This window comes from Carcharhinus amblyrhynchos, chromosome 14, assembly GCF_965287045.1.
Source record: "Carcharhinus amblyrhynchos chromosome 14, sCarAmb.v2.hapA, whole genome shotgun sequence".
In the NCBI taxonomy this organism is placed as follows: domain Eukaryota; kingdom Metazoa; phylum Chordata; class Chondrichthyes; order Carcharhiniformes; family Carcharhinidae; genus Carcharhinus; species Carcharhinus amblyrhynchos.
In genome coordinates, this window is record NC_137337.1 from 58,596,713 (window position 1) to 58,614,795 (window position 18,083).

The 18,083-nt window shown below is 43.6% G+C and overlaps 1 protein-coding gene across 2 annotated transcripts in view; it reads right to left on the bottom strand.

The window, feature by feature from the left end:
- Positions 1 to 5,121: 5,121 nt before the first annotated feature.
- LOC145352707 (enhancer of rudimentary homolog) overlaps positions 5,122 to 18,083 on the bottom strand; it is a 49,544-nt gene continuing 36,582 nt past the window's right edge. For both annotated transcript variants that reach the window (XM_080202951.1, XM_080202952.1), the window contains one exon: positions 5,122 to 5,715. In XM_080202951.1, the coding sequence (XP_080059077.1) occupies positions 5,613 to 5,715 (103 nt within the window). In that variant the 3' untranslated portion in view covers positions 5,122 to 5,612. The remainder of the gene's footprint in view (positions 5,716 to 18,083) is intronic.

Here is an 18,083-nt window from a genome sequence, read left to right on the forward strand (position 1 = left end):
CTCTGTAAGTGCTGACACTTGACAATCACTGACTCAGACAGATGGTGTTCAGTAAGCTGCTGCTGCTGTTTGTTGTTTGACATGAAAGGAAAAAGGAAACAATTCAAAATTAAACCGGGAATGGTGGAATTTAATTTTCCCAGTCAAAATTGAAGGAATTTGCACAGAAACTCCAAGACTCCGCTTGAATTCAAGACTTCCTCCTGACAGAATAAGCAAGCAAACTAAACCCCAGATTGGATGGCTAAATCATTTTGTGCAAACATATTACAACTTGCCTTTCCAATAAACACTTCATTCAAAAAAGAGGCTTGCTAAGCCTCCCTTCTCCTCAGCTGAAGCATGCAAAATTGAACCAGTCATGTTTGGCATAGATATGGGCAATCTGTCATCTTTGCTCAAAGCAGACAGGGATATCCAGCAACGTGCAAGCTTCCCTCAGTGAAAGCTTTAATTTATGCAGAATCTAACACAGGAGGTTTCAAAATTCTAAACTTCTGCTCAGGTACTCGACAGTGGCACACTGTATCTATAAGTGGGGATCTCCACTGTATCATGCTATGCCTACCTAATGTTCAAACTATATATCTCCACAATACCTCTACAGCATCAACTACTTCGCTTCAAGCTATTGAAGAAAAATATAAACCCTCCTCTCCCAATATATTGTATAATTGAAGCTGTACAGGAGAAGTAAAGCTAATTTGATTCCGGACACAGATCAGTCTGGTATTTGCAAGGAAATTGGGATTAGTTTTTTTTCTAAGACAGGGTCTTCAGATCACAAACTAGAAACAGAACCACAAATCTTTAAAAAAGGAAAAGATTTTAAAATAACTTTGTGGGTTTCTGAGTCCCAACAGCATGATGGAGCTGAATTTAACTGCAAACAGATCAAATAGAATTGTTAAACCACCCCAGACAATTAATATACTTAAAATTGATTCTCAGAATGTGAATATCACTGTCAAGGTTGGCACTTATTGAATCTCTTGGTCAGTTGAGATAAGTATCATTGTGAACTGCAGTCCACGTAGTGTTGGTACATCCACTGCGCTGTTAGGGAGAGACTTCCAAGGTTTTGACCCAGTGGTGGTAAAGGAACAGTGATTATATACCCAAGTCAGGATGATGTACAACTTAGAGCAAAGCTTAGAGGGAGTTGTGCTGGCTGCCCTTGTTCTTCTAGAGGGTAGACGTCAGGGGTTTGGGACGAGCTGCTGAAGAATCTGTGGCGAGTTGCTGCAGTACAGCCTTTAGTAACTGGTAGCTGTTCACAACAGGCATTACAATAGGAGCACCGTGACTAGTGATCTCACTTACAACCATCTTCCAAGTTACTCCTGGAGGGAGTAGTAATTAGGTGAGGTTTAGCAGATAATTTCTATCAAGGAAAAAAGATCATTGTATTTTAATTTTTTTAACCCCTGTTGATTTTGTTCATTACTTCTGCACCAGTTTCCCAATAATCAGGCTATCAACAGTCACCGCTTGAGTAAATTAAAGTTCATAAAGTATGGAACCCAAATGATTGAGGTGTCCTATAACTTGATTCCAAACCAGTCTCCAATCTTCCAACAGGACATGCACATCAGTCTGTTGGCCAGCCGCCAGATGTGTTCATGCAATCAAAAAACTGCCTCACTTGGCGCTTCTAAGGCAAGGGCTTAAACTTTATGGAATAGCTCATTAGATGAATTGGAGCCTAGCAGCTGGAAACCACATGCAGCTGTGACTCATTCATTCCAGATACTATTTCAACACAACCTTTAGTTTAGAATCACTGTGCAGAGAAGGCTATTTGGCCAATTATGCCTGTGCTGGCTTGTTGAAAGTGCTGTCCCATTTAATTTCACCCCTCTGCTCTCTCCCCATAATATTGTAACTTTTTTCCTTTTCAAGTATTTATCTAACCCCTTCTGAAAGTTACTATTGTATCTGCTTCCACCACTTCTTCAGGCAACACATTCCAGACATGATAATTATAAAAATAAATTCACATCTTGTCCTTTGGTTGTTAAATCTGTCTCCTGGTTACTCCTGCCAGAGATTTTCATCGACTGGATCAAAACCTCTCATAAAAGGGTTGATAAAAATGGAATTGTTTTTCATACCTTTTAAAGTGGACTGTCAAGCTAAATCCCGATTAAAAAGGAACTGGTTATGAAGGGCCACATCAGTCCATTTCATATTGGTGTGAAATGGTGAGAATGTGCTTAATTCTGATTTAAGATTGAGAAATTCCTTTCATTATCTCAGATAGTCAAATTGGTTTTTACTGCAGCTTAAACTTTAGATAAGCTAACAAGAGCTTGAAGTTAGAAAGTATGCAGAACAAGCTATTTCTCCCAAGCACAATTATTTTCGTTAGTTGTTCAGCCAGCATCAGTTCTGTGATAGTGCTCTTGCTCTGAACCAGTAGGTTGCAGGGATCTACTAGTTCCACTCCAGTGAGCAGGGGCAGGAGTTTATGGCCTTACTCAACCCGAGACCAGATAATCCCACCCAAGGTCAACAGACATTTCCATTGTCAACCCCTTGCTCGCTCTGATTCTGTGGTGGGCGGCGTAGTAGAATTCCAGCACAGAAGTGTGTTCCTAGTACAGGCTGTAATGTTGTGGGGGGAGTCCTCCAGTCGGGGATGCTGTCTTTCAATGGGTGTTCAAAACTACTTCACTGTTTTGAGGTGTCCTCAGGTTGTGAAAGGCACACTATAAATTCAATTACTTTTACTTTACCTGTTTTTACCTACATTACACAGGGATGAGTGGTGCAGTGTTCAAACATAATCCTTTCCAGTTTTCAATCCAATCTAGACTGATGAATTAAGCATTTTGAGGTTTAAGGCTCCTAGTTAAGCAATGTTTGAATGGTTTGGACCATTCCCAGTAGGCACAAAACTGGTCATAATTCAATATAAAAAACAAAATGGCTTTTTCACTCAAATTTATCCTAAATACTTTGGGAAACAAGCTCAAGTCCATTAAGGTCCAGACACACTCTTTAAAGCAAAGCATTATTACGTGTTTAGTGAATTAGTATGGAATTGCTTCATGCTGAAAATGTAATGGGTGGCATCGTTGTTATCATTCCTAAGGAATTCTTCAGGGTGAAACCATGATCAAGCAAGTGGTTCATCCAGGACGAGGCTAGCCCATTGCGGTTTGGGTGTGCTGACACCTGCGATGTCCCCAAATGCGGGATTCTTGACTGCAAAATTTGTACAGTTTATTAGTAGTAGCAACGTTCATCATCTAATAGATAGGGAAATGGCCACAGTCACCAGACTTCACATGTAATGTAGGAATCTCAGGATCTTCCTTTGCTCTGGATAACGGTATGTGCAGGGAATATCATTAGTTGCAGCTTTAACTCTGGGTTTTGGAGATGGAACAACATCTGGCATCACAGTGACATCCAAGAGGGAATTGAATTCTCCAAAAATGAATGTGCAGGAAGAGGACAATGGAGTGGCACCAAGTGAATTGCTCCGATGGTGAGCCAGCACAGACACACTGGGCTGAAAGGCCTCCTTGTGTAATATACCTGTTCTTTGAAGTGCTTCAGAAACCTGACTTTAGGTGAATGACATAATGTTTTCTTAACAATGGTAAGTGATGAAGCAATCTCAAAATGCATTTGAAGTTTTCAAAACTATCAATAGATTCAAATTTCCATCACCTCCTTTAGTGTTAGCATGATGCTGACACTAAAGAGATAATCCCTCTTCCTTTTTCAGCATTCCAAATGGACTGATCCCTCTGCGATACCATGGTACACTCCTCCACCACCCCCAATACCCACTGCCTTTCCCTAGGTACCTCACCATTCAAGCCCAGGGATACCACATTTGATATTTTACCTGCTGTCTCCTCCCCGTTCAAGGCCCCATACACTTTCAGTGAAAGCGATTTTTCTTCTTCTAATTGAATTAACTGTATCTGCAGCTCACAATATGGACTCCTCTACTACTGAGGCCAAGCACTATCAGGGTGACCACATTGAGGAACACCTCTGTTTAGCTCCCAACCCCAAGTTTCCAATCATCTCTCAATTTAATTCTCTACATTGTTCTCATACTGACCTGTCAATAGCCACCCACAATATTCCAGTGCAGTTCAATGCAAGCTTGAGGAACAATATCTTGCCTTTTAACTGAGCATGCTACTGTCTTCTGGACCTGACACTGAATACAACTATTTCAGATTGTAACTTCAATGCCTATTTTGTTTTTCCTTGATGGTATGGTTTTATTTTCTGTTCTTTATGGACAGCAACTATTTAGTATCCTGCCATTCACACCTCTTCTTGACATGGTCTTTGTCACATTATCATTCCCTTTGGCCTTGCAATGTGAAACCTTTAATCTTTTAATTTCTCCTTTCTCCACACTGTCACAGACCATCCCTCCTGTTCCTTTTCCCATCTCCGCCACCCCTTTCACTCGCTCAATACTTGTTACGTTTCTAACTTTTCCTGCTCTGATGGCAGATCAGTGGCCTGAAACATTGGGTGGAGATCTTATGGCCTCGCTCATCCTGAAAATGTAAAATTCTGATTGAGGTAAATGGACCCTGACCGCTCCGATTCCTGTAGTGGGTGGGCCAGTAAAATTCCACCAATTAGCTCTGTTTCTTTCTCCACAGATGCTGTCAGACCTGCTGAGTATTTCCAGCGTTTTCTGTTTTTACTTCTGATTTTCAGTATGTTGTATTTTGTTTTTGTATCAATATCTTTGTGCTGGGTAACGATATCAAGGGTTCTGGGGGAAAGATGGGTGAATGGAGTTAAGGCTCACATCAGCAATGGTCTAACTAAATTTCAGAACAAGTTCAAGGGGCCAATTGGCTTCCTCTTCTTCCCATGCTTAAATTAGGCTGCAACTACTTTAAATATTGAATTAAAAATTCCTCCTGACCGCTTTGCAGAATTAGATGGCTGTCACTGACGTCTAGACAGCCTCTCCCTTTTCGCCACATTTTATCCAACGTTACTAATGGAGAAAATTTAACAAACTTTTCCAACTCTCAAGAAAGAGTGGGAGAGTCAGAAGAGTATTGTAATAGATCATTGCCAGCCACTAAGCACAGCCAATTCAACGCATTTAAAAATTGAAACAGGTGGTATTATGTGAAATTTTATTGCTTCTCAAAACTTACAAAATACTTGCATAAATTAAACTGCAAACAGCAAACAGAACTTTTCAACAAAGTTAGTTCATGCACTTCTTCCAAAAGGTCACAGTGTAAAAGAGTTTTTGGAACATACTAGAGAGACAATCATGGGAGGGAGAGAGATATAATGTGCCTTGGGTATTGTGCTTACAACACAAGAAACACAATAAAAGTACATTCTAAAACCAGTCACCCGAACCAAACCTTCCAGGGATCCATTCACTAAATGCTGAGTATGGGACCACGCCCTAGTTCGCAGATCAGGAATTCAAAACTGTCCTTAAAACCAATGTCTAGCAATGACCTATTACAAATCAGTACAAAATATCTTTATTATTCACAGATCACATTACTGCCTGTTTTCGTCTCTGATGAAGTGAGGGCTCGCAGCTCTGCATGAACACAAAGATTTGTGCCTGCTCTGTGTAGGGGCTCCACCTATTTCCCTGCTTGCTGTGCCTGTCTGCGCAGCAGGACGTAGATCTTCTCCTTGATCCAGTCCTTGTTGTAAGGCTGGTACGTTTGGGTGTCTGCTCGGTAACTACAGGTGAGGGGAGGAAAGAGAGAAAAAGACAAATCAGATTTCATTCTTACTTTCATCAACAATGCTTTGTCAAAACTCAAGGACACAAATTGTCTGGGTTTTATGAATGAAATCCTAAGTGCCGAATGAGCGTGAAGATGGGAGAATCGTGCTGTATTTTTTGAACGAGCTCCCAGTTGCAATCGTATGGCACTTAGTTAAAAAAAGCTGCTGCTAAGCTCTTGAGGCACCATTGCACAGGCATCCCAATCTCCCAGTGTACCGGGAGACCTTCTATCAGCCTAAGACTCTATCCCACCCCCCAACATCAGGACCCATCGTCTCCTCATTCCCCCAGGCTTGGCTCCTCATTCACCCCACTGCAAAGTGCCCCTACCCCTGCTGATCGGCGCCGTTGCAAAGCTCCCCCCACCCTCCTGATTGCCGCCGCTACAGAGCTCCCCCCCACTGATCAGTGCTACTGCAAAGTTTCCCCCAACACCCTCCCCCGATTGCCACCGTTAGACTTCCCCCACTCCCTGGATATCAACCCACCCCGCAACCTGCTCCCACTGATCAACCCCTCCCACAGAGCTTCCCCCCTCTCACCCGTCATGGTTCCACCTCTTCTCAGGCCCCACTCACTTGGCACTGTCCCGGCACAGTTATGAGGGAGAGGGGGGAGGTGGGGGAGAGAGGGAGACAGGGAGAGAGAGACACAGAGAGAGAGGGAGAAACAGGGAGGGAGAGAGAGAGAGAGAGACGGGGGGGGGGGGGGGGAAGAGAGAGACAGAGAGAAGGAGAGAGACACAGAGAGAGAGACAGAGAGAGAGAAACAGGGAGAGAGAGAGAAAGAGAAAGTGAGCGAGGGAGACAGGGAGAGAGACAGAGACGGAGAGAGAGAGAGAGAGAGAGACAGAGAGAAACAGGGAGAGAGAGAAAGACAGAGAGAGTGAGAGAGGGAGACAGGGAGAGAGAGAGAGAAAGACAGAGAGTGAGAGAGAGAGACAGGGAGAGAGATTGGGCAGTGCCAGGTTGACAGACCTGCACAGCCTGATCCTATCCCCAACAGACCTGGGCTGCTTCAATAGCCTCCAGTCCCACCGATGTGGCTATTACATCTGGTCCCCATTGGTCGAAACTATATGTGATTCTTGTAGGTGAGGATGTTGAGCAGTGAGGGGGTAGGTCCAAGTGAGCCCAGACAATAACATCCAGCACTCACTACTGACATTTACATAATGTCATGAATATTTAAATTGGCTTTGTGCCCTTTCTGGGGCAAATTAGTGCTGGTATGATTACAAGAAGCGAGAAACTGGGTGCAATCCGGATTTTTTGCCTCTGGTTCCATCTTACCCTCTCGCCTTGCCAATAAAATGGCAGGACAAGGGTGTAAGATCGCAGCCATTGTGATTTGATCTGGATATGAAAAGTGTGGTGAAGGGGTTGTGTAAATTGATAATAAATTGAAGCTGTAACAACTACACAATGCTCAGTGGCAGCGAATAAAGCAAATCAGATGTCAGGATTAAACGAGCAGTACCCAATCGGAGAGATAATCCTGTCATTTTATAAGTCATTGGTATGCAGTTATAACAGCTCCCATTTGAAATAAAGGACTTGAGAATTCTGAGACATGTGGGCCATGGTCTTACCAGCTTGTCCTGCCGGTAGATCAGTGAGGTGAGCTTGAACTGGATGAACTCAAGATCATTTGGGAGGCAGAGACAGTTAAAGATAAAAGCTACAGGGAGGTATTACTCCTAGAAATGAAGATACTTGGGTGACTGTTAGAAGGGGTAAGAAGCAGTCAGTGCAGCCATCTCCTGCGGCCATTCCTCTGTATAACAAGTATACCGTTTTGGATACTGTTGTCGGGGGTGGGGGGGGGGTGGACTTAGCAGGGGTAAGCCATGGGGTACAGGTGTCTGGCATAAAGTCTGTCCCTGTTGCTCAGAGGGGAAATGGGGAGAGGAGTAGAGCATTAGTCACTGGGGACTCCGTAGTTAGGGGGACAGATAGGAGATTCTGTGGGAATGAGAGAGACTTGCGGTTGGTGCGTTGCCTCCCAGGTGCCAGGATCTGTGATGTCTTGGATCATGTTTTCAGCACCAAAGACATAGGTAGGAAAAGGGATGGGGATGTAAGGCAGAAATTCAGGGAGTTAGGGTGGAAGCTAAGAGCTAGAACAGAGTTATTATCTCTGGTTTGTTATCCATGCCATGTGCTAGCGAGGCGAGGAATAGGGAGAGAGAGCAGTTGAACATGTAGCTATAGGGATGATGTAGGAGGGAGGGATTCAGATACCTGGATAATTGGGGCTCATTCTGGGGTAGGTGGAATCTCTACAAATGGGATGGTCTACACCTAAATCAGAGGGGTGCCAATATCCTGGAGGAGAAATTTGCTAATGCTCTTCAGAGGGTTTAAACTAATTAGGGGGAAGGAAACCTGAATTGTAGCTCCAGTGTACAGGAGGTTGAGAGTAGTGAGGTCATGAATAAGGTTTCAAGGTTGCAGGAGTGTACCGGCAGGCAGGAAGGTGGTTTGAAGTGTGTCTACTTCAACGTCAGGAGCACCTGGAATAAGGTGGGTGAACTTGCAGTGTGGGTTGGTACCTGGGACTTCAATGTTGTGGCCATTTTGGAGACATGGATAGAGCAGCGACAGGAATGGTTGTGGCAGGTTCCAGGCTTTAGATGTTTCAGTAACATCAGGGAAGGTGGTAAAAGAGGGGGATATGTGGCACTGTTAGTCAGAGACATATCATGGTGGCAGAAAGGACATTTGATGAGGACTCGTGTACTGAGGTAGTACGGGCTGAGGTTAGAAACAGGAAAGGAGAGGTCACCTTGTTGGGAGTTTTCTATAGGCCTCCGTAAAGTTCCTGAGATGTAGAGGAAAGGATTGCAAAGATGATTCTGGATAGGAGTGAAAATAACAGGGTATGGGGGACTTTAACTTTACAAATATTGACTGGAAATACTATAGTTCAAGTGCTTTAGATGGGTCAGTATTTGTCCAATGTGTGCAGGAGGGTTTCCTGACACAGTATGCAGATAGGCCAACAAGAGGCGAGGCCACATTGGATTTGGTACTGGGTAATGAACCAGGCCAGGTGTTAGATTTGGAGGTAGGTGAGCATTTTGGTGATAGTGACCACAATTCGGTTATGTCTACTTTATTGATGGGAAGGGATAGGTATATACCGCAGCGCAAGAGTTATGGTTGGGGTAAAGGAAATGATGATGCGATTAGGCAAGATTTAGGATGCATAGGATGTGGAAGGAAACTGCAAGGAATGGGCACAATTGAAATGTGGAGCTCGTTCAAGGAACAGTTACTGTGTGTCCTCGGTAAGTATGTACCTGTCAGGCAGACAGGAAGTGGTCGAACGAGGGAACCGTGGTTTACTAAAGAAGTTGAATCTGATGTGAAGAAGAAGGAGGAGACTTATGTAAAGATGAGATGTGGAGGCTCAGTTAGGGCGCTTGAGAGTTACAAGTTAGCCAGGAAGGACCTAAAGAGAGAGCTAAGAAGAACCAGGAGGGGGCATGAGAAGTCTTTGGCAGATAGGAACAAGGAAAACCCTAAAGCTTTCTATAGGTATGTCAGGAATAGAAGAATGACTAGGGTAAGATTAGGGCCAGTCAAGGACAGGAGTGGGAAGTTGTGCATGGAGTTCAAAGGGATAGGAGAGGCGCTAAATGAATATTTTTTGTCAGTATTCACACAGGAAAAAGACAATACTGTCAAGGAGACTACTGAGATACAGGCTGTTAGACTAGACTGGATTGAGGCTCATAAGGAGGAGGTGTTAGCAATTCTGGAAAGTGCGAAAATAGCTAAGTCCCCTGAGATGGATGGGATTTATCCTAGGATTTTCTGGGAATCTAGGGAGGAGATTGCAGAGCCTTTGGCTTTGATCGTTATGTCGTCATTGTCTACAGGAATAGTGCCAGAACGCTGGAGGATAGCAAATGTTGTCCCCTTGTTCAAGAAGAGGAGTAGAGACAACCCTGGTAATTATAGACCAGTGAGCCTTATTTCTGTTGTGGACAAAGTTTTAGAAAGGATTATAAGAGATAGGATTTATAATCATCTAGAAAGGAATAATTTGATTAGGGATAGTCAACGCGGTTTTGTGAAGGGTAGGTCATGCCTCACAAATCTTATTCAGTTCTTTGAGGAGGTGACCAAAGAGGTAAATGAGAGTAAAGCAGTTGATGTGGTATATATGGATTTCAGTAAAGCATTTGATAAGGTTCCCCATGGTAGGCTATTGCAGAAAATACAGAATCATGGGTTTGAGGGTGATTTAGTGGTTTGGATCAGAAATTCGCTAGCTATAAGAAGACAGAGGGTGGTGGTTGATGGGAAATGTTCATCCTGGAGTTCGGTTACTAGTGTACCGCAAGGATCTGTTTTGGGGCCACTGCTGTTTGTCATTTTTATAAATGACCTGGATGAGGGCGTAGAAGGATGGGTTAGTAAATTTGCGGATGACCCTAAAGTTGGTAGAGTTGTGGACAGTGCGGAAGGATGTTGCAGGTTACAAAGGGACATAGATAAGCTGCAGAGCTGGGCTGAGAGGTGGCAAATGGAGCTTAATGCAGAAAAATGTGAGGTGATTCACTTTGGAAGGAGTAACAGGAATACAGAGTACTTGGCTAATGGTGAGATACTTGTTAGCATGGATGAGCAGAGAGATCTCGGTGTCCATGCGCATAGATCCCTGAAAGTTGGCGCCCAGGTTGATAGGGTTGTTAAGAAGGCATACGGTGTGTTAGCTTTTATTGGTAGAGGGATTGAGTTTCAGAGCCATGAGGTCATGTTGCAACTGTACAAAATTCTGGTGTGGCTGCACTTGGAGTATTACATACAGTTCTGGTCATCGCATTATAGGAAGGATGTGGAAGCATTGGAAGGGGTGCAGAGGAGATTTACCAGGATGTTGCCTGGTATGGTGGGAAGGTTGAAGGTCTTGGGAAAGGCTGAGGGTCTTGAGGCTGTTTTTGTTAGAGAGAAGGTTAAGAGGTGTCTTAATAGAGGCATCCAAGATGATCAGAGGATTAGATAGGGTGGACAGTGAGAGCCTTTTTCCTTGGATGGTGATGGCTAGCACGAGGGGCCATAGTTTTAAATTGAAGGGTGATAGATATAGGACAGATGTCAGAGGTAGGTTCTTTACTCAGAGAGTAGTAAGGGCATGGAATGCCCTGCCTGCAACAGTAGTGGACTTGCCAACATTAAGGGCATTTAAATAGTCATTGGATAAACATATGGATGATATTGGAATAGTATAGGTTAGATGGGCTTTAGGTTGGTTTCACAGGCCACCACAACATCGAGGGCCAAAGGGCCTGTACTGCGCTGTAATGTTCTATGTTCTGTGAAAAAATCAGGATCGCTTCTGGTTTGTCACCTCTTGTGATCTTACTGGTACTGATTTGCCAGCAAGTTACTCGAGTATTATGGGTTGTATTTTTAATTCAATCACAGAAAAATAATGAATGACATGGAGAACCCACATTGTATTAATAACATTACAAAACATCCATTTGTCCCCAGTAATATTTTCGCATGTTATAACAGGTGCAAAGGCAATTTAAATATGCATGAGTCCTGGACACTATTGTCTGGGCTTGCTTGAACTTATCCCCTCATCAGTGGAGACCAGACGTGATGGCCACAGCAGTGAGACCGGAGGCCAATTACTGAAACCCATCGGGTGGTTGGGGCAAGGTCAGGCAGTGTCCCTTGGGCAGTGCCAGCTGGCAGTGTCCACTGGGCACCCTGGCACAGTGGGACAGTCAAGTAAGTTATTTGAGGCAGCAAGGTTGCTTTTTAAAGAATTGATTCATTCATGGGATGTATCTATTGTCCACCCCAATTTCCATGAGAAAGTGGGGACAGGTTGCCTTCCTGAAATGCTAAGCCATTGGTATAACTGAGAGCTTGCTAGACCACTTTAGAGGTTAGTTAAAAATCAACATGTTGTTGTGGGACTGGAGACACTTAAGAGTTCCTTCCCTAAAGGACAATATACTAACCCTCTTGACTTACATCAAACTTGAGCTGCTTTCAAATGCAAGTGTACCCTGCACACATGAGGAAAGTGGTGCATGCATTCAGCTAGTCCAGTCCCAATCTCTCCACTGGTAATATGCTTGCCAGGGACAGTCATTCCTGCAGTCTAATGCTAACTGTTTGTAAGATCTGGAAGCAGATTATGACCAAAGCCATTGTGCTCAGACATGAAGCTCTCCCATCTTGAAATTAGAAAATACATTTCACAACAATTACCCACAAAGACAACATCAGGGAACATTACAGAAAACCCATCAACAAGTTCCAACTTGGTGATTCAGCCAAGCTTTGACAGCCAAAAGTGGGAGGGCACACCAGGGAGTCAGGCAGGAAACAAGAGCTGAGCAGATGTTTATGGGAAATTAGACACTTGCAACTATTCACTTAAAGATGATTCAAATAAATAAAATGTGAAGTGTACACATAGAGGTTTTGCTTTCAATAGAAAAGAACTTATATATAGCAACTTTCAGCACCTCAGGATGTTCCAAAGTGCTTACAACCAATGAAATACTTTTGAAGTGTGACAACCTTGGACCTAGAAGTAGTACCCTATGGAAATTAATTTAAAATGTAAGTGAAATCTGCACTTAAAAAAAAAAATTCACAGGATATGGGTATCACTGATTAGGCCAGAGTTTATTAGCCATCTCTAATTGCTGTCTACTTGGATCTCTGCAGTCTATGTGGTGCAGGTACTCCCACAGTGCAGTTAGGGAGGGAATTCCATGATTTTGACCCAGCAACAGCGAACGAAAGTTAAAGGCCCTGGGATTGCAGGTAATGCCTTGAGGTGGATAGAAAGCTGATTGGCAGATAGGAAGCAAAGAGTTGGCATGAATGGCTCTTTTTCTGATTGGCAGTCAGTGACGAGTGGGGTTCCGTAGAACCCCAACGGTTCACATGATATATTGTTGACTTAGAAGACGGAAATGAATGTACAATCTCCAAATTTGCAGATGATACAAAGTTGGGTGGGAGGATAAGCAGTGAGGAGGATGTAGAGATGCTTCAACATGATTTGGACAGGCTGAGTGTGTGGGCATCTGCATGGCAGATGCAGTATAATGTGGATAAATATGAGGTTATCCACTTCGGTAGAAATAATAGAAGACAGATTATTATTTAAATGGGAGTAAGTTGAGAGAGGTGGATACTCAACAAGACCTTGGAGTCCTTGTGCATCAGTCGCTGAAAGTACACATGCTGGTACAGCAGACAGTAAAGAAGACAAATGGAATGTTGACCTTCATAGCGAGATGATTTGAGTATTGGAATAGAGATGTTTTGCTGCAATTATTTAGAGTGTTAGTAAGCTGCGCCAGGAGTACTGTGTGCAGTTTTGGTGTCCTTATCTAACGAAGGATGTTCTTGCTACAGAAGAGTACAGTAAAGGCTTACCAGGTTGATTCTTGGGTTGGCAGGTCTGTCACGAGGAGAGACTAAGTCGGTTAGGATTATATTCACTGGAGTTTAGAACAGTGAGAGGGGTTCTAAGAACATAAGAAATAGGAGCAGGAGTAGGCCATCTAGCCCTTCGAGCCTGCCCCGCCATTCAATAAGATCATGGCTGATCTGTCGCTGCTCAGTTCCACTTTCCCGCCCTCTCCCCATAACCCTTAATCCCCTCTCTTATCAAAAACCCATCAACCCGTGTCTTACAAAATTTTAACAGGGTTAGACAGGGAAGATTCAGAAAGAATGCTCCCAATGGTAGGGGAGTCCAGAACTAGGGGTCATAGTTTGAAAACATGGGGTAAAGCTTTTAGAACTGAGGTGAGGAGAAATTTCTTCACCCAGAATGTGGTGAATGTGTGGAATTCAATACCACAGAACGTGGCTGAGGCCAAAACGTTGTCTAATTTTAAGAAGAAATTAAATATAGCTCTTGGGGACTAACGAGAACAACGGATATGGGAGGAACGGGGGTATCAGGATATTGAGTTTGATGATCAACCATGATCAAGATGAATGGCGGAGCAGATTCATAGGGCCAAATATCCTACTCCTGCTTCTCGTTTCTATGTTTCCAAGAATGGCAAAGTATTTCCAAGTCAGTATGGCATATGGTTTGGAGAGGAACCTCCAGGTAGTGGTGTTCCCATGTGTCTGCTGCCTTTGTCCTTCTAGATGATAGTTCTGCAGTGCATCTGACAAATGGTACACACTGCTGCCACTGTACATTGGTGGTGGAGGGGGTCAATGTTTATGGATGGGGTGCCAATCCAGTGGGCTGCTTTGTCCAGGACGGCGTCAAGTTTCTTAAGTGTTGTTGGAGCTGCACTCATCCAGGCAAGTGAAGAGTATTCCATAATATTCCTTCCTTGTGCCTTCTAGATGGGGGTCAGGAGGGGAATTACTCACTGCATAATTCCTAGCCTCTGACCTGCTGTTAGACTCATGGAAACAGGCCCTTTGGCCTAACTTGTCCATACCGCCCCTTTTTTAACCCCTAAGCTAGTCCCAATTGCCCGTGTTTGGCCCATATCTCTTTATATCCATCTTACCCCTGGAACTGTCGAAACACTTTTTAAAAGACCAAATTGTACCCGCCTTTATTACTACCTCTGGCAGCTTGTTCCAGACACTCACCATCCTCTGTGTGAAAAAATTGCCCCTTTAGACCCTTTTGTATCTCTCCCTTCTCACCTTAAACCTATGCCCTCTAGTTTTAGACTCCCCTACCTTTGGGAAAAGATATTGACTATCTAGCTGATATGCCCCTGATTATTTTATAGACTTCTATAAGATCACCCCTCAGCCTCCTACGCTTCAGAGAAAAAAAGTCCCAGTTTATCCAGCCTCTCCTTATAACTCAAATCATCAAGTCCCGGTAACATTCTAGTAAATCTTTTCTGCATTCTTTCTAGTTTAATAATACCCTTTCTATATATAGTATTTCAAGTGTGGCCTTGCCAATGTTTGAGTAAGTCCTGCCCTGATTCAATCTACTCAAATGTGTTACCTCACACTTATCTAAATTAAACTCCATCTGCCATTTGTCAGCCCACTGGTGTAATTGATCAAGATCCCATTGCAATCTGAGATAACCTTCTTCACTGTCCACTATACCACCAATCTCAGTGTCATCTGCAAACTTACTAACCATGCCTACTAAATTCTCATCCAAATCATTAATATAAATGACAAATAACAGTGGATCCAGCACTGATCCCTGAGGCACACCGCTGGCCACAGGCCTCCAGTTTGTAAAACAACTCTCTACAACCACCCTCTAGCTTCTGTCATCAAGCCAATCTTGTATCCATTTGGCGACCTCACCCTGGATCCCGTGAGATTTAACTTTATGCAACAACCTACCATGCGGTACTTTATCAAGGGTCTTGCTAAAGTCCATTTAGCCAACATTAACTGCATTGCCCTCATCTACTTTCTTGGTTACCCCTTCAAAAAAGTCAAATTTGTGAGACATGATTTTCCACTCACAAAGCCACGTTGACTGTCCTTAATCAGCCCTTGTGTCTCTAAGTGCCTGTAGATCCAGTCTCTCAAAACATCTTCTAACAACTTACCCACTACAGACATAAGGCTCACCAGCCTGTAGTTTCTGGGTTTTTTGCTGCAGCCCTTCTTAAACAAAGGCATAACATTTGCCACCCTCCAATCTTTAGGCACCTCACCTGTGATTATCAATGATTCAAATATCTCTGCTAGGGGACCCGCAATTTCCTCCATAGCCTCCCACAATGTCCGTGATACACTTCATCAGGTCCCGGGGATTTATATATTTTATGTGCTTTAACACTTCCAGCACCTCCTTCTCTGTTATATCTACACTCCTCAAGACATCATTATTTATTTCCCAAAATTTGCCAACATCCATGCTTTTCTCAACAATGAATACTCATGAGAAATATTCATTTAGGATCTCATGCATCTCTTGTGGATCTGCACATAGATGACATTGTTTATCCTTAAAAGGTTCTACTCTGTCCCTAGTTAATCGTTTGCCCTTTATGTATTTGTAGAAGCTCTTTGGATTCTTCTTTGCCCTATCTGCCAAATGAATCTCGTGTCCCTTTTGTGCCCCCCCTGATTTCGCTCTTAACTCTACTCCTATACCATCTACACGCTTCAAGGGATCCACTTGATCCCAGCTGCCTATGCACGTCATGTGTCTCCTCCTCCTTCTTGATGAGGGCCTCAATATCCCGAGTCATTCAGGGTTTCCTACTTCTACCAGCCTTGCCCTTCACTCTAAGAGGAATGTACTTACCCTGAACCCTGGTTACCACACTTTTGAAAGCCTCCCACTTACCTGATGTCCCTTTGCCTTTCCACAGACTCCCCCAATTCACTGTTGAAAGCTCCTACCTGATACATCAAAATTGGCCTTGCCCCAGTTTAGAATTTTAACTTTTAGGTCAGAGTTATCATTCTCCATAGCTATCTTAAAACTAATGGAATTATGGTCACTGGTCCCAAAGTGATCCCTCATTAACACTTCTGCCATCTGCTCTTCCTTAGTTCCCAAGAGGAGTGTATTCCTGCTGAATATACTCAACATATTTTTCTCCATCCATGCCTCTAATACTATGGCTGTCCCAGTCAATGTTGGGAAAGTTAAAATCCGTACTATTATCTCCCTATTTTTCTTGCAGTAATCTATATTCTCTTTATATATTTGCTCCTCAATTTCCCACTGACTGTTTGGAGGCCTATAGTACACCCTATCAAAGTGATTTTTTTCCTTCTTATTTCTCAGTTCTACCCATATAGACTCAGTGGACAAGCCCTCGAATATATCCCCTCTCAGTATGGCCGTGATGTTTTCCTTAATCAAAAGTGCAACTCCTCCTCCTCTCTTACCTCCTGTTCAATCTTTCCTATAACATCTGAACCCTAGAACATTGAGCTGCCAGTCCTGTCCTACCCTTAACCATGTTTCAGTAATTGCTATAATATCCCAGTCCCATGTACCGATCCATGCCCTGAGTTCATCTGTCTTGCCCATCAGGCCTTTTGCATTGAAATAAATGCGGTTTAATCTAGACTTTCTTTGCTCTGTTTCTTGCTTTTGCCTGATCTGTCTAGTGCGAGGATTACTGACATTACTTTTACTATTTAACTTGCTTTCTTTAGCTTCCGTTTTGTCCTCAACCTTCTCTTCTGTGTCCCCATTGCTTTGGGCCCCACTCCCTTTCCAAACTAATTTAAACCCTCCCGAGTGGCTCTAGCAAATCTGCTCGCCAGGATATTAGTCCCCCTCCAGTTCAGGTATAATCTGTCCCTCTTGAACAGATCACCCCTTCCCCAGAAGAGATCCCAATGATCCAAAAATCTAAATCCCTGCCCCCTGCACCAGCTCTTAAGCATTCATCTGCCTAATCTTCGCTAGCATGTGGCATCAGTAGTAGTCCAGAAATTACTATCTTCGAGGTCCTGCACTTTAGCCTTCTACCTAACGCTCTATATTCACACTTCAGGACATCATCCCTTTTCCTACCTATGTTGTTAGTATCAATATGTACAACTTCTGGCTGCTCACCCTCCCCCCTTAAGAATGTCCTGCAATTGCTGAGAGACGTCCTTGATGCTGGCACCATGGAGGCCACACACCATTCTGGAGTCTCGATTGAGGCCACAGAAATGCCTGTCTGTGCCTCTAACTAGTGAGTCCCCTATTGCTACTGCTCGGTTGTTTTTTGCCCGACCATGCTCTACAGCAGAACCAAGTGTGATGCCACAGGCCTGGCTGCTGTTGGTATCTTCCCCTGACAGGCTATCCTTCTCAACAGTATCCAAAATAGTATACTCGCTTGAAAGAGGAATTGCCACAGGAGACTCCTCCACTACCTGCCTGCCTCTCCTGGCAGTCACCCATCTACCTGATTGTGGTGTGACAACCTCACTGTAATTAGCATCTATCACAATCTCTACTCCCTGTATGCCCCACAGTGCATCCCCCTGCTGCTCCAACTGAACAATGCGGTCTGTGAGGAGCTACAGCTGAACTCACTTCCTGCAGACAAAGTTGTCAGTGAGACTAGATTGCTCCCTAATTTCCCAAATCTGGCAGAAGAAACATATCACTGCCATACTGCCCTTATACAGGTAAAAGGATAAAAGAAACTCAACTCACCTTTCCTTTGCTTCTGGTCCTCCGAGTAACTATTTTTTGGTTAGAGAAGGAGTTAGAGAGGGAAACACTGTAGCCATTATATTTGTATGGCTGGTTCAGTTCACTTACTGGCCAATGGTAAGCTCTAAGGTGTTGCCAATGGGGGATTCAGCTATGATAATACCATTGAATGTCAAGAGGAAATAACTAG